General features: G+C 38.2%; 1 protein-coding gene across 2 annotated transcripts in view; it reads left to right on the top strand.

Annotated features, from left to right (window-relative positions):
- LOC148735902 (uncharacterized) overlaps nt 1–14092 on the top strand; it is a 48710-nt gene extending 34618 nt beyond the window's left edge. For both annotated transcript variants that reach the window (XM_088753252.1, XM_088753251.1), the window contains exons 2-8: nt 341–650; nt 2269–3104; nt 3882–4064; nt 4575–4637; nt 5246–7959; nt 12995–13302; nt 13844–14092. In XM_088753252.1, the coding sequence (XP_088609378.1) occupies nt 2312–3104; nt 3882–4064; nt 4575–4637; nt 5246–7959; nt 12995–13288 (4047 nt within the window). In that variant the 5' untranslated portion in view covers nt 341–650; nt 2269–2311 and the 3' untranslated portion in view covers nt 13289–13302; nt 13844–14092. The remainder of the gene's footprint in view (nt 1–340; nt 651–2268; nt 3105–3881; nt 4065–4574; nt 4638–5245; nt 7960–12994; nt 13303–13843) is intronic.
- The last annotated feature ends 2919 nt before the right edge of the window (nt 14093–17011 follow it).

The following is a 17011-nucleotide window of genomic DNA, read 5'->3' on the forward strand; positions in this document are numbered from 1 at the left end:
CAAAGAGCTAAAAATTTCACCATGTACTAAGGTTTTACTAGCTCTTTAGCTGCCTGAAGTCAATTTGTATCTAACATGCTTCCTTCTTTACGCGAAGCCGTATGCAAATGAGCAAAAATGTAAACAATGACGTCGGCATGAATCCGCCTATAGAAAGGTAGCAAATTCTTCTCAATTATTTTAAGACCTTGAGTATTGGTCTGGCTGGGGCTGAAGAACCCTCGACCTCCCGCACAACAGTCCATTGCACTATCCATTGGGCTAACTGGGCGGCAATCATAAGTAAGAACCAATCAAAATGAAAGTATAATTAATTCATATGTTTTTTTCTTCTTTGCAGCTGAGTTTCAGAATATTCTGAACTCCAGTTCAGTTCCATTCCATCAGCTGCAGGTGTTTTGATACCTGACTCAACAGCATGAACAGGTTTCTTTTGGATAGAACAGTTATTTTCCCAGTAGCTGGCTAAATTTCATGCTTTCTACCAGATTAGTCATGCCAAGTAGATTGGTGTGAACACAATCAACCACACATCAAGTAAGTAGTGGTTTATCTGGTGGATGGTATTATTGATTCAATTCAGCAATAACAAGTACCTGAGAGTCTAATACAACTGCTGTTATCATCTCCGAGGAGAAGCAACTTGAAAGGTGAGTGTTTATCTTACGTGTATTGACATCAATGAAGAAGTAAATAACACTAAAGAAGACAAAACGAAGAAAACAAATACATGTAGCCCTTAAGTGGGTGTGCTTGTGACATCCCAAAATACTGTATATGTTACCGTGTTTAGCAGGTATTGACACTGTGTACAATGTACAACAGTACTTAGCAGTGTATGAAGAAATAACCACCACTACTTGATTTCATTTTTACTTTATATGGATACACCAGCATGTTATCAGTATATTACTTTTGTTGTATTTATAAATTATGTAAACAAAGAAAGTTTGGAGATTTGATTGGTTGACAGTATCACTATTGTTAATCAGTGTTAGTGTGACAGAGGACAATAATGTTGATAGTGAGACATTGCACCAGAGTAAAGGTGCAATAGACAATTTTCAGAATAATAACAAAATCAATCACGAGCAAACGTTTGAATTGACAGAGTGAAAATCAAAAAATGTGGCACATGGTCAGAAAATTAAAAACCTTTATAATATTTACCCAGAGATACTTTACAGTGAACTTAGAAACATGGTTAGGTTTTTTTTCCCAGACTTACCTCTTTATGCTAGAAAATTCACAAAAACTGAAACAGGTGTCGGTAGCCATGAAATGTGGGAAATCAGTACCAGAAGTAGAGGCAGAGATGTGGCTTAAAAATAAAACTGAACCATTTTATTCAATTTTGAGCTCATTATAAAACACTTTTAAAAATCATCAATATGTATTTCAAAATCCAAATAATCTAATTGCATTTCCTAGCTTAATTTTCAATTATCATTTCCCCCATGCAGTATAACTCAGAATTGGTTCCAGTTAAACTTATGATGAGTGGAAATAGTGTTGTTTTTGAGGATATAAAAATTAGCTAAAGGGGCTTTTCATTTCCACATGGAAAAATCAGGCTGAACTTTATAAAGGTAATTTTTCAGTTGATGTGGCACCTCTTAAAAAAAGTTGCTCTTAACTTGATAAACTAATGTTATTAGAGTTTGAGTTATATACATATACTGGTATTACAAATTCTATGAATTGAACTAACCTTTCTGTTGCCATCTTCTAAGCATTTATTACCTATCACTTTCCTTGGGTTTCTCATTTTTTCTGGACAGGTTTAGTGTGGCAAAATCATTACTAGTTGCAGGCTCTGCTTTATTATTAGCAGGGTTCGCGAATAGTTTCATAATTATTTCTTTTACTGCTCTGAACAGACTTGTGTGCACAACAACTTGAGTAAAAGCATAGAGTAGCTGATCTCGATTTCACCAAAAATAATATTCAGGGAACTAAACCATTGTGTAGTTTTTTTAGCTTGTTACTCAGTTATTGTTCACTGTTTTTGTACACTTTTGAAATGCAGTGTTCAAAAGTGGATTTTTGGGACAGTTCATGTGGAGGGAGCCAAATCTATTTACTACCAAAATTTTATAGGCGATTACGAGGTGTACAGCTGTGACTTTACTTTTTAATTAGTTAAGCTTGAGAATTCATTTTGTTTTCCTAATGATCTCAGTTTGACAGCTTTCACCAATAACGTTTCTTTAACTTTTTTGATTATGGGTGTTGTAGAAATTGAAATCATATTTTTCTTTGCTGTAGTGGAAATAGTTATAGTCTGTGTGGGAAAAATCAGCTGACAGAAATGCCAAAGGCAACACAGAAAACAAAAGGAAGACTAAAAAAAACCCTTGCAGACAAGAGGGATAGAAGACCACAGAAAATAGCAAAGGCTGCACACAAAGCAGGAGACGAATCTAGTGATGAAGGAGAAATTCCACCTGAAGTTAGAGTCAATCTTCCATCACTAAAGGACATTCGTGCAGCGCTAAAGGATCCAAAGGATGTGAATCTGCCTGTTGACATTTTGTTACTAACAGCCAAGAACTATGAGTTCATAGCTTGTTACATGCAGTTGAAAAACCCATTCAAATGCTGGTTTGATGATGTGGGGTATGTTTACTTTGGAGAGGTGGGTGACGGTGATGGAGAGAAATTGAAAGTTACTTTATTGAGATGCCACAGAGGTTCGGTGGGTCCTGGAAGCTCCCTGATAACTGTGAAAAATGCTGTCTCTGTACTGGGGCCTAAAGCTGTCATTTCTGTGGGGACCTGCAGTGGCTTAAACCCTGAGACGACTAAGTTAGGAGATGTGATCGTGTCTGCCAAACTAACAACTTATGCATCCAAGATAGTAGCAAGCTGTGGAGAGCAGTCAACAGGCATGAGAAGTTATGTGAGCAGAAATTTTCTAAACCTGATCAAATGTGCAGACCATGGATGGAAGGCACCTTTAAAAAACCCAGAAGCTCTAGACATCAATGTACATTGTGATGGAGAGTTTTTGAGTGGTCCAGAGCTGATCAGTGCTGAATGGCGAAGAGATGAACTGGCTAAGTCCTATCCATTGGCAACTGCAATTGAAATGGAGGGTGAAGGTGAGGTTATGTATTGATCTTGCTTCAACTGCACACCACAGATTCTTTGGATTCATAGCTGTTGGTTTTGTGCCAGCTTTGAATCGTGAAGTGCTATAGCAAAGTTGAATCATTTTTTTACTGGTGAAACAGGGTGCTCATAAATATTTGGGATGGGGCAGGTTTTCTGTTCTACATAGGAGACAAATTTAATATTCTGCAAAATTGTTTTTGCAGAATATTATTTTGTACCAGTATAGCCATCTGCAATCTTTGACTGTCTATATTTTTGAAGTTACAACATGTGATTGGTCATTAGATTCAAGCTTGATTCTCTAAATGTATTTGTTATCATCTGATTATGTGATTCAATGAGGAAGAGGTCAAGCTTTCTTTATTAAGCTTTTGAATTTGTTACAGGCTAAAATCCTACAATTCCCCTTTTCTTTTTCTACTGCTAATGCAACAAGTACTTGTACCAAAATTACTGCTATTACAGGCAGCCAACTGTTTCATTGCTGAATTCTGTAAAAATTCTGTAATCAAGTAAGATGATTATACAGGTTCCTAGGAAATTTATTGTCGAATAAAGACAGAATATAGAAAGCAATTGAAGAGTGAGTGTCTCCTGACTGATTCACCAAATGAACTCTAAAACCCATACTGTGAATGTATTACAGTTTTAAATCTTTTAGACCTGAATACTCAGTGCAGTGTGCGGTTGTGTTAGACCATTTATAATTATTTTACAAAGTTGTTCTTGAGTTTAACCAATGCCTTTTACACTTATATATTCAGGTATTTTTGCTGCTGCATTTGATGACCAGACTGAATGGCTGGTAGTAAAGGGAATTGCAGATTTTGCTGATAGCAGAGACTGCACATCAGAGAACTGGAGACCTTTTGCAAGTGTGATGGCTGCTTCAGTTGTTGCAAATATTTTGAGCGATCCTGTTGTGTTTCGGGGATGGCCTCATAAAGGTGATTGTGATTTTGTGAATGCCATTAATTCACACCTATAATCATATCATGAATACTAAAGAAGACCCTTCAGATATGAGGTTAGAAAACTATAACCATAATTATCATCAATACTAAAGAAGACCTTTAAGATATGAGGTTAGAAAACTATAATCATATCATGAATACTAAAGAAGACCCTGAAGATATGAGGTTAGAAAACTATAATCATATCATGAATACTAAAGAAGACCCTTAAGATATGAGGTTAGAAAACTATAATCATATCATGAATACTAAAGAAGACCCTTAATATACGAGGTTAGAAAACTATATGCACACCAAACAGAATAGTTTTGACTCTTAGGCTGTCATTGATGATGTCTGCTTTCAAGTTGGCGTGTTACTCGCTGACTCTTTGTTGGCAGATTGGAGACCAAAAATTGGTGAAGATCATGCTTCCTTCTACATTACTGTACATTTACAATTGAACTGTATCTCATGTTTAATTACTTTATTTGTTTTTATAAGGTGGAAAGAGGAAGTCATCAAGCGAGTCACTGGACCAGGACAAAAAGCGTACAAAGCTGGAAGGTATTTATGGCAAGGACTTTAGTTTATAATTTCTATAATTTATAGTTTCAGACTGAAAGCCTCAACCGATTGCACAGTTTCCATAAGATCCAAAGCTTTCCCTAAATTATCTATAAAAATAAAGCTGTACAGTAAATCATATCACTTGCCACAGATGAAAAAAGTGTTAATTTCCTTATCAGATTTTGCATTTATTCAGTCTCGTGTAACGGAACAGTAGGCTCACCATAGGGCATTATTCACCGCTGTTCTTGAAATGAGCCCACACTCCTCATTTTGACGAGAGGATCGAAAGACCACACCAGATAGGGGGGGGGGAGGGGGGAGGAGGGGGAAAGTTGAACCTAAAAATAAAAAGGTAGTGCCCAGATCAAGGGGGTGGGGGGGGGGGAGTTGAGATCAAGGGGAATATAGAATGATATGATTAATGACAATAGGAATAATTCTATTTAATCACGGATTTGAAGAGTAGCTTTGCTTAAGAGTCAGGAAAAAAGCAGCCCCAAAACTGATGAAAAAACCCCAGCCTACGAATGATTATGTTCTCTTCAATTTGAGAGTTACCAAAAATTAATTTAGGAAGCTGTTTCTATTTTTCTTGCCTACAGATTCCTCTGCAATGCAATTTTTAGAATGGAGCCAGAATCAGCTGCGAGAGTTTTACAGCACCATGTGTCAAGTGAAAATAACACCATGGGACCCAGACAACACGGTACACATTAATGATATTTACATACAGTTGACGTTATTGCAAGATCACAGAAAACCTGACGGGGCAACGAAAAATAGGGTGGGAGACATCAGTGAAGTATTTGAAGGTGACGAACATCATCCCATCCGGAGACGAATTGTAGTGTATGGAAGACCTGGAATAGGAAAGTCTACTTTCACTCAGAAGCTAGCTGTGGATTGGGCAGGTGGGAAAAAGGAGATCCTCAGAAAGTTTTCTCTTTTACTGGTAATCAAGTTGCGAGATGTTTGTGATATTCCGGACCTCTGTGCCATGTTGAAAACCGCTGAACTGTTGTCTGTTGATGACCCGATGGCAGTCAATAACTTGTATGAATATGTCCGTCAGAACCAGGAGAAAGTGCTGCTTATTTTGGACGGATATGACGAGTACAGCGGTGGAAAGTCATCCCCAGTTCACCAGATTTGGAGAGGCAGTCAGCTGAGAGACTGTTGTGTAATGATCACAACGCGACCAGTAAAAGAGGATGAGCTTAGAATGCCAAGTCATGCTCAGTTTGAACTGAACGGGCTCGATAGCAGGGAACAAAAAGAACAGTTTGCAAGAAAGATTCTTGCTGATGAGGAGGACGTTGGAGGGCTACTTAACTACCTGAAAGAGCAGGACCTCGAAAAGATGGCAGAAATACCGCTTTTGTTGCTGATGTTGTGTCTTCTCTGGAAAGAGAAAAAGCATCAGTTACCCACATCCCGTGCGCACATTTACGTACAATTTATTCAGACTCTCTTGGATCACATGGCTACAAAAGATGCAGACAACGTGGCAACAGGTAAAAGCATAGATGAATATCAAGAGGAACTTTACAAAATAGGAAAACTTGCATATGATGCTCTTTTGGAGGACCGTCTTCATTTTGACTTCAGCAAATGTGCGCATGGCGATCTATTTGAGAAGCTAATACATGTCGGTTTTTTCCAAGTTTCCAAACGTTCCGCTTTGAACCGTGAGAAGATCGTTTATTTTCTTCATAAGTCTGTCCAGGAGTTTCTCGCCGCCCAGTTCATTGTTGAAGAACTGACTGTGAAGAAGAATGAAACTGTCACCTGCCTGTCAAGAATGGATACGTTTGAGAAATCAAGGAAGATGGCTGAAGTGCTAAAATTCGCATGTGAGTTGTCATTAAAAGCTGCCGGGATTCTTTTTGATCATCTACATGACGTTGGAGAGAAAGAAGGTCTCACAAATTACCAGTTCACCAAGACACCTTCTGAAGATGATTTGTCTCTCGAACAAGTACTGTTTATTGGTTTCTGTGTCGATTGTTTGTTTTTTTGTCCAGCCTCAGACAGAACAGCCGTGTATTCTGCATTTCTCTCATGTGTTAACCATGTTGTGATACTTAAGGACATAGACATGTATACTGCTGCTGTAGAACACATCTTCAAATCTGTCAGCAGTTTCCCAAACTATTTATTTTTAGAGAGGCGGCAGTATGAACATTTTCCCGATGATGTTCTACCAATAATGTTAGACTTGAACGCGGTCGTTTTAACGTCTTCTGGAGAAAGTAAAGATGTACAAAAGTACGCGAAAATATTTGTTGGGAACTCTTTCCTCAAACAATCCGGAGGGAGAAACTTTGTCTATCTAACTGACATAACAGATGAGGATTTTCAGTCTGGATTGCTTTCTGAACTGTTATCAGCGCCGGTTTGCTCTTCTCAGCCACCTGTGGATAATGTGGTAAATAACGAAAACAACAACATTGATGTGCCTTTCACTGAGAACCACTGTTTGTCACTGGTGAGAGAGGTTGACATTTGGGTTTACACAGTTGAGGATGCTGCTCTGTTGAAGAACGTGTTGCCTTTAGTAACAGCTCCTCGAAAAATTACAATCAGAATATGGAGACCGTGGGGGGGGGGGGAGGAGGAGGAGGAGGAGGAGGAGGAGGAGGAGGAGGAGGAAGCCTTTGATGAATTGATTGAGAGCGCGATTAACGGAATTAACGGAATTAATTTTACTGACAATCTCCACAGATTAGAACTTGACACCAATAATGCAGGAGAGTGTGCTGCTTTTATCTCTGACTCACTGCAGCATTCTCCAAATTTGTGTGAGCTCGACCTGTCCTTCACGCCTTTACACAGTGGTGTGAGTCATTTGGCTGAGAATCTTCATCACGTGCCACAGTTGACGGAATTAGTGTTGTGGAATGTACAAATGGGAGAAAAGGAATGTGCGGCACTGGCTGCCTCATTAAAGTACTTAAACAAGTTAGAAGAACTGGATCTAGGCAACAATGCCCTGGGTCACGGGATTATTGAACTGGCCAAGAACCTGAACAATGTACCCAATCTAACTAATCTGAACCTGAAGAATACAAATATGGGTGAAGATGAAGCATCAGCACTGGCCCATGCTCTTAAGTATGTACCAGTGCTAAAATCTCTTGATCTAGATTCCAATCCACTTGGCCGCGGGGTCAGGGATCTGGTCCAACATCTCAGCAGTGTTCCTAAGCTGAGGCACCTGTACCTTAGAGGTGTTCAGATGACAAGGACAGAATGTGAAGAGTTGTTTACAGCTGCAGTAAATGGGAGGAGAATTTTTTTGGAAACCGATTACCATGTAAGTGCCTTTTTGTTGTTTCACTCAGTTGTTATGCATCTAATTTTTGTTTAGATGCTCTTCAGCAGAGCACTTGTTAATGTTTCCAATAACTTGCTTTGAACTCAATTAATCAGATTATTTTTCGTGAGAAAGAATACAGTCTTCAGGAACAGTCACTGTTTTCAGAATTTTCTTTTTCTATTTTGCGACGTTAGGAGCCAATGTTGTAGACGGAGACCGTAACAAACCCACGTTAAGTACTTTTATGGCTCATGCGTAGCTTGTTTAAAGATGACTTGAAGAAAACAATGACGAAGAATAAATTTAGGGACTTCCAACTGACTTGACATTTCCTGATTACACAATAATTAAAAACTTTGGGAGTTCATTCGATTGACCTTTGCTTTGCTTGTGTAGTTACGCCTTACTTGAGAGAGAAAAAAAAAGATGAGTTGTGAGAATTTTCTTTCTGACCAAACTCCTCTGCTCAATTTTGAATTTTGAAATTGTTCGGCTACTGTTATTATTGTGGGATGCTTTTAATTGCGTTTGATTATTTAACGAGAAAGGATTGTTCAACCCATACGTGCTTTGAATTCGATGAAGTTGTTCTCTACATTATGTGCCGGCATTTATTCACTTTTGCTATCAGGGAGCGTGAACCTCAAGAAATATAAATGAGCAAACAAAAGGGATTTTTCCTTTTTTGAAATCCGAATTCGTTTTTTTTAAAGTGAATGTCACGTGGATTCTATTGTCATATCTTCACGTCTTAAAGGTTTGTACCGATGATAGGAAATAATTCACCAAAAGGTGAAGGTGTAATGATTGTCATCCTAAACGAAACTGGCGCGGTGTTATAATTTACTGGGACTTAAATGGTTCCCTTATACTTATGTATCAGTTGGATTCTTTTCTTCTATGGGTTATTTTCCCGTGTGAATAATTCTGTCGGTTGCACGTAGAGCCTCCTGGTCTCCTATGTCTCCATGATAACACTATTTTGTTTTGAAAAATCAAAGAACAACATTGCAAATAATGAATTTTTCTTGAGTGAATCTCGTAAGTCTCTGTCTCAACTTGGTCTTGCAATCGTCCATTAAATAATCCTGAGCAATGATATTTTTTAACCTCAGTTTGGCAGACAGTAAAACGGATTCTGTGTACACCTCACGCTGCTCTCCATATTTCCGTTACATCGTTGCTTGTTTGGATATGGTTTGCGGAAAAATATTTTCAAAATTGAATAAAGAAAGAAACAAATTTAGCTTTCAAGACTGGAATACTACATGTTTTCTGTCAGTAGTGCAGGGTTGTCATTAGAAAATGTAATAGGTGTCTGATCTGAACTGAGTAGGCGGCTGAAGTAAATATTGTGCTTGCGGAGTAAGCACGGCGTGTTGCTATGCAACAGCCTCTCTAAGGGGTCCAGGGGGCATGCTCCCCGCAAAAATTTTGAAATGCGAAACTCTCTGTGATGTGTTTTCCAGCATTCTGGGGCATATTTAAGTAGCCTTTTTAGCGAAACATTGATGTTAAAATCAGTTCAAAAATATTTACAAACGTGGAAAGTTTCTTCCCTTAATTCTACCACTTTCTCTTTCTGATGAAACTAGGTGTTCTCAGTCACAATTTCTAGAAGCAATAAATGAATGAAGATTCGTTTTCTTTATGAACTTCTGCCAGAACGAAAATGCTTGAGCCTTCTATTCTCATAGTGTTTTCTTTCATTGCATTTTTGTCTTGTTTTGTTTTTGTTTCTGTTTTTTTTTTTTTTTTGTCCATAGAATTTGGTTTATAAATTTGGTTTATCATGTTACAATTCAATTCCCCTTTTTCGCTGTAAAAACCCCCTGGATTCAAGCTCCACGCCTGAATTTAAAATAAGCGTATGTTTTGTTTATCAAAGTATTTGCTCTTATCTCTAAACATCACAACTGATAAACATCTGGAAATCACCCGCCGAATGCACCGAGCTTTGCAAATCACGATGACATGAAACATTTGGTCTTTTTAATTAATAACAAGTACTCGAAAAGGTCCATAAATTTTAAGAAAGTTGAATGGCAGGTATTTTAATTTAACTGATTTGGTGAACAATTGGTAACGTTGCAAAATCTTTAAAAAAAAACAATCTGGCGGTAACTTTGATGGCAATGTATGGTTGGAACGAAATTTACCATGATCAAAGAAATTTGTCGAAATCGTAAACAAAATGATGAAATTTTCCTTCAAAATTTTTGTCATGTCTCTGGCAGATAACGCTAAACATGTTCTTTTCTGCAAGTCTAAAGAAGCAATTAATGAAAGTCTAGCTGTCTCGAACTTGAAAGAACATCTTTCTGTATTATTTAGCATTATAGCGGTATGTGTTCAGTGTACAGCAAATTAAGGCGAATCTTCCTCTCTTTGTAATTGTTTAGAGTGGAATGGACACAACTGATTCAGCAAGGTGAAATAGATCTTAATAAACTTCCTTTTCCAACCCCCTTTGAGCTCTTTTGAAAGTATCTAGTGGATTGGCAATAATTTGCTATTGTATTTAAATGAGATATATCTGTGTTATTAAATGCTTCGGTGAGCTTTGTAATTATGATATTTGACAGCAATCGAAACTCCTTACCTTGGTGGCTCTCATTTTCGCTAGATTTCGTCTTCAATCGACTTGAAAAGTAATCTTGAAGAGATCACTTTCTTCGCTGGCCATCCATTTCCGATTTTCAAAGCATCAACACACATGTGAATTGCGATGGTTTCGTGCTTTGCGACGGTCATGCATTTCATATTACTCATTAGTTAGCTGTACCACTGATAGTTTTTGTACAGTACTTCCTGTACAGGTTTTTAGGTTTTTCTGTCTTACATAACATCAGAAGTATACAAGAGAATGATCACTAAACTAAGCCTCAGATTTACAAAAAGAAAGATTCCTTGGGAAGACAGATCTCAATATTACAAAAATTCTCCTTTACAAAGTAGCCGGCGCAAAATGGTCTGACAGCCGGTTGATTTCCGCCGCCTACCGGCTTCTAATGACAACCCTGGTAGTGTCCAGTATAGTACATGAAGTTGTCCTAATGGAACGAGGTTTGGTGATATTTTTTGATAAACTTTGTCAGTTGATTTGATTGGCCTTTCTTTTTGACGTCATATTGAAATAGAAATCTTCTGTAGTTACACCTTACATAGGGAGAGAAAAAAAGATGAGTTGTGAGAATTTTTCTCTGACAAAATTTCTTTGGGTAATTAGGAGTTTAATTTTTGAAATTTTTAGGCTTGTGTTGTTTTTGTGGGATGTGTGTATTTGGGTTTTTATTTGAGAACCCCAACAATAAACAACTAAAAAGCAAAACAAATCATTTTAAAAGACGCGACCCGCGACCATTAGTCAAACTCGGCACTGTGTTATTATTTACTCGCTCTTGAATGGTTTCCTTATTCTTATTTATCAGTGGTTTCCCGTAAATCCTAACAAAATAAGTTTTATACTTCAGTTTACCACACACCGTGGAACTAATTCTGTATACACTTTACGCTGCTGTGATAAATCACTTTCACGGGTTTATTGCGAATCAACTTAACGGCCTGCTCCCAGTTGGCTTGTTAGCTCAATTGGTAGAGGGCTGCACTAGTATCGCAGAGGTCAGTGGTTCGAATCCCGTACAGGCCTGATTTTTTTCAGTTCTGATTTTCGCTATTGCTTAAATAGCGCTATCTACTGCGAGGATCGTGCATTATACGTATCTAATACCGCAGTTCAAATATATATGAACTTCATATATTTCATTGTATCTGATTTCTCACTTTCACGGGTTTATTACGAATCAACTTAACGGCCTGCTCCTAGTTGGCTTGTTAGCTCAATTGGTAGAGCGCTGCATTAGTATCGCAGAGGTCAGTGGTTCGAATCCCGTACAGGCCTTTTTTTTTTCAGGTCTGATTTTCGCTATTGTTTAAATAGCGCTATCTACTGCGAGGATCGTGCATCATACGTATCTAATACCGCAGTTCAAAAATATATGAACTTCATACATTTCATTGTACCAAAATAAGTTTTAAACTTCAATTTACCACACACCGTGGAGTTTATTCTGTGTGCACTTTACATCGCCTCCCATGTTTCTGTGACATCGCTGAACGTAAACAACTTTTTGATGTGAAACTCTTACTACGATCACTAGAATAAAAGATCTGCCTACCTTATAATTATTCGCTGCTCGTCTTGTGTCTCCTGTGGAGTGTGGGCGTTTTTATTTTCTTCGAGGAATACGGAAATGCTGCATTATCCTTCTCATCTATAAAAAAAAAAGAAAAAAGCAGACAGTTAACTTGTGTGTCATGAAATGATAGGTTAGGAGGCATTAGTTGAGCGGAGCACAAGTGTGAACCTTGAAGTTGTTTTTGATTTGTTTTGTTTTGGTTTTTATCATTATTATTTACTAGGTGTCTCGCATTTACTTCAAACACGGAGTATTGTCAGAATAGTACGTTTACATTGAAAGGAAAACTCTATGCTTCTAGTAAAGCTGAGAAAAACATTACAACGAGAACCCCGGATCATCAAAAAGGAATATCTAGAGTTGAAATATGCCGACTAGGTGTGTTGTATGAGGAATGTATGAAGCGCGATACTCTCTTGCAAATTTCGCACGTTGCTACATCCTTCTACAACACACTTAGTCGGCATATTTTTGGACAATATCGACTTCAACCTTCCCAAACAAGCGAAAATGTGTGAAATGCAGACTTTCCCGTTCTCGATTTGACGTCACATTATCCGCTAGAGCCATTCCTCTTCAAACTCAGTCGTGGGGCAAGATAGCGGCCGATTTTCCGTATTTTGACCGGGCGCAGAAAAATGAAGATTTGAGGAAATAAAAAAATTTTTGCAAAGAAATACTCAAAAAAATACGCTTAGTTCGTTAAGCGAAAAAATTGTTTGGGTTTAGGTGCACTTTAACTATTTGTCTTGCTTGAAAATGCAAGTTGAGTATTACACATAATTGGTGCTGTGGTTGATGTTGTTGCCTTTTTCCTTCTTTTCTTGTGATAGGATTCATGGAAGGGCAACCAACTTCTTACAACAGTTGAGCTGAAAGAAAAAGGAATAAGGTTCAGAAAAGAGCCAGGTGATGATGATGATCATGATGATGATGATGATGATGATGATGATGAATTTGACGATGAATTTGACGATGACTTTGACGATAACTCTGGTGATGACGATGATGAGGAGGAGGACGATGAGGATGATGACGATAACTATGGTGATGTTGATGATGATGAGCAGGAGAAGGAGGATGATGATGACGACGACGATGATGGTGATGATAATGGTGTTGAGTGAGCGCTTGGAAAAAGGTTTCTATGGGAACTGATTTATCGAATACGAGCAGAGTAGTAATTTAGAATAATTTGGCTGTTCTCAAGTCGTGTGTTGTGGCAGCGAGCTAACGAAGATTTAATCTGAAATCTGCATGACAAGCAAATCACCGTGCAGTGTATACAATATTCTCTATTGAGATTGTCATGATAATGTAATTTGGTCACTCTTCTTTCTGACTGACTTTTTTAAGTGTTCAACTTAGCTGTGAGTTTATCCAGTGTTATGGCAAATCAGAACGCTAAACAAATCTCTTAGGTCATTAGTTTGAAAAACGGTCGGCATTGATCCTACCTATGACCTTTTGGCGCAAAGAAAGAAAGTCGCGTTGAGTAGTCTGTACCAGACTCTCCTTCTTTGGAGACGGTCTAAAGCAGGAGAGCTGAAACATTGGAGGGAGCTACTCTTCCTTCCCAGGCTCCATTTATCACTTACCCAATATTTCGATCGTCTCCACTAACTGTGATACCCTGGCAGAAGCTTGATCGCCAGCTGACAAATATTATTTTCTCTTCACAGGAAATACGGACTTGTGAGACGGAGCGGAAGAATGATATATTGAGCTTAGATCTGTTCACAGGCAGCGATGTTCAATCAAGTAGGCTTGTTTTTAAGCCTTACACTGTTGATGCTTGAAAATGAAAATTTTTAGAAAATCGGTCGCGATCAGAAATGTTTAAGTCGATACTTGGTGTTACATGCTTAAATGCTTGTTTTGTAAATAGTAATTTAGCTCGGCCTACTTTAATAAATGTTTTCATTATTTTACTCTTACTTTGATTGATTTATTAAATAACATTGTCTCAATTGCTAAAGAAAGTTTAGATGGTGTGAGAGTGTTTGACAGAGACAATAGGTACCACGTCTATCCTTGTTGCTCGGGCCCCGGCGATAGCAAATTTATTGAATTAGTTGTTTTACAGTTAAACACATTTCGCGCTGAATAATATTTGTACTTGGATTTTGAATTCAAGAGAGTATACTTCGACACGGGTACCCCTATGGGACGAGTAAAAGCCGGTGAATTTTTGTGGTTTTCATTTTGCCTCGTTTCCCTATAATTTATAGCTGAATTTGACGGCCTGAATTGTAGAATATATACGCCTTTTGCGCTCCACCAACCCTCCTTTTAAATTTTATTACTGATGCTTTGTTGTTGTTCGGGTTGTGCTTTGTGTTTTTCCTGTAAACAACCTTTTGGTATCTCCTCACAAGCCGCCCGTCCTTAAATTGTCCTACGCTGAAATATTCGATCAGCAGGCACCAAGAGTCACTGACTCTTGGCATTAGCATCCATTCCCCTCTACCGCTGTGGCGCGAAGTCTGTCAAGTTTTGAGGCGAAGAAACAAGCAAGAAAAGGAAAAGAAAAAGGAGTAAGAGAGAGAGAGAGAGGAGAGAGAAAATCAAAAGAGTGTAAGCAGTCTCTGTCTTCTCTTCCTTTATCTCCCTTTTCTCTTCGCTCGAGCGCCACTAAAGCAAGCGTGATATTCAAAGTAGTTGTCACACTCGTACATAGGGTTTACAGTACACTTGCTAGGAATAATCAGAAGACCCGATTAGTGTCTTTTCAAATTATTTTATTTTAGGTGACTTTCAAAATATTTTACAGTCCAATCGTTATCATGAACAACACACAATTTTCAGTTTATCTTTAAAATCAACGAAATGTTAATTGACATACAAGGGATTCCAGATTTTTAAGGTGGTTAATTTGTCACCAATTACGTCAAACCGGAAACGGATATTATGCAACAATAGATAAATCGAATGAGTATTCTTGATAAGGGATAACCTGAGAAGCCTTACATAACGCTACCCTTCGATAGGGTGCTAGCGACCCCACCCAAGACTGGTATCATGTGCAGCGCTCTATCAACGAATCCTGGCTTTTCAACTTACTGTTGTCGGCTCTGATTGAGTAGCAGCTTTTGTCTCAAGCTCTCCACAGTCTTCTCCATGACTCTATTTGATTTCTACATTAGTGCAAGTCGTTAGTTGCATGTTTGGTTTTCTTGAATAAAATTTCGTCTTTGTTTTTCAACTTGCATCATTCTCGCCTTTGCCATGTTCTCCATCTGTTGTCGTTGGACCGCTGCTTCAGCTTCCATCTGTTCACGGAGTCTTTATTCCTCCTCCTGTTTTTACTGCAGCATTTCCATCTATTTACAAGAAAAAGTCCAGGTCAGACAGCCTAACCCTAACCCTAACCTAGCCATGTTAAACGTGTGTGTCCACAAACTGTAACTGAACAGTTTTGGCTGTTTCTATAGTTAACTTGGTCATAAAAAATTGGAATTATTAAACTGAGATTTTTCCTGACTAAGTCCATCAAAGAAAGCTGGGAAGTGCTGTAACTGTTATTTTTAGGCATTCAAGGTTTTATGTACAAATAGTTTATATATATTTATCGCTTACTAATACGAGTTAGGTCCTTCCATGAAATGAACAAGCTACAGCCTCCATCTCGTGCAAAATATGCTCAAATATATTGGTCATCAGAAATTGTGTAACAACAGGCGTTAGAAAAACTTAAGGAAAGTTTTGAGACGCTAGGAAAAAATAACCAATGTTATTCTCTTGCCTGAAAATGCCTTTGCACAACTTATAATTTTCACCGTGTTCGATTTCGGACCTTTTACTCAGCAACTTTTTAAATGTATCACAAAGATACGAAAATATCAGTGGAGTAATTAGAGTTGGTTTTGTTAGAATTCTATCTCAGGAATATCGAAACTCTCCTACATTCACACAAACTGATGGTGGGAAAACAATGGACGTATTTTGACAAAGTTCGTCTGAATTCTTTTTATTCTAAAGCGCTGAATGAGGCATATTTTAGTAATACCTCCTTACAACCGGTTCGTTCAGGTACCTCTCGGTTGTAATGGAGGATATTCCGATTGTTTCAGCCTCTAACTGACCAATTGCTTGGTCAAGTACAGTTTCTGATCTGCTCAGTGCCGTAGAGTCTACGAAATGCCTTGCTACATGTTAAGGACACTAGCCAGAAGGCTCATTTTTAAATTGATTTTTGATTTGTTCACTAATTTCAGCATGATCTTAGATACTTACTAATTACAATTGTTGTGAGATAAAGTTGGAAATTTTTATTTCGAGAATTTTCCAGTTAAGCCTCTTGTTTTGTTAAGCCTTGCCTTTTGCGCCTACGTGTTGTTTTGCTAGATTTATAGTTTTGATCTTTTCTTTTTAGTGTATGTTCGAACTTGGCTCAGTTCGCGGATTTCCTTCTTACCGTGCTAGACATTTCAATCGCTTGGTATGGTTGAGAATAATTAGTTTCATAGGTGGTCATATTTGGGTTGGTAAAACTGACCCTGAGTTTTACCCACACCGAAGATCGTGTTTGTGCGCGCGATTCTCGTGCGCAGCTCGATCATTGGCGTTTGATTGGTTCCTTGGTGGTCGCCAAGTACTTCTCAGCGAGCCACCCAATTTCCCCCCTTGCAAAACAACGGATACACTATGGAAACTCCCACGTTCAGCTAACCCAGACATGTCTGCGATTTTTGTATTTAATACGTGGGCACTCCTCGATAAAAAGTAATTGTGGGAGAAATAAAAGACCTGGAGCGTTGTAGCAGGAAAGAATAAAAAGAGAAGAGTCCAGAGTCTTGGTACTTCCCGTTAAAAGTCAAGCGAGTTGCTAACCCCCCAACACGATGAAT

Source organism: Stylophora pistillata, chromosome 3 (assembly GCF_964205215.1).
Source record: "Stylophora pistillata chromosome 3, jaStyPist1.2, whole genome shotgun sequence".
In the NCBI taxonomy this organism is placed as follows: Eukaryota; Metazoa; Cnidaria; class Anthozoa; order Scleractinia; family Pocilloporidae; genus Stylophora; species Stylophora pistillata.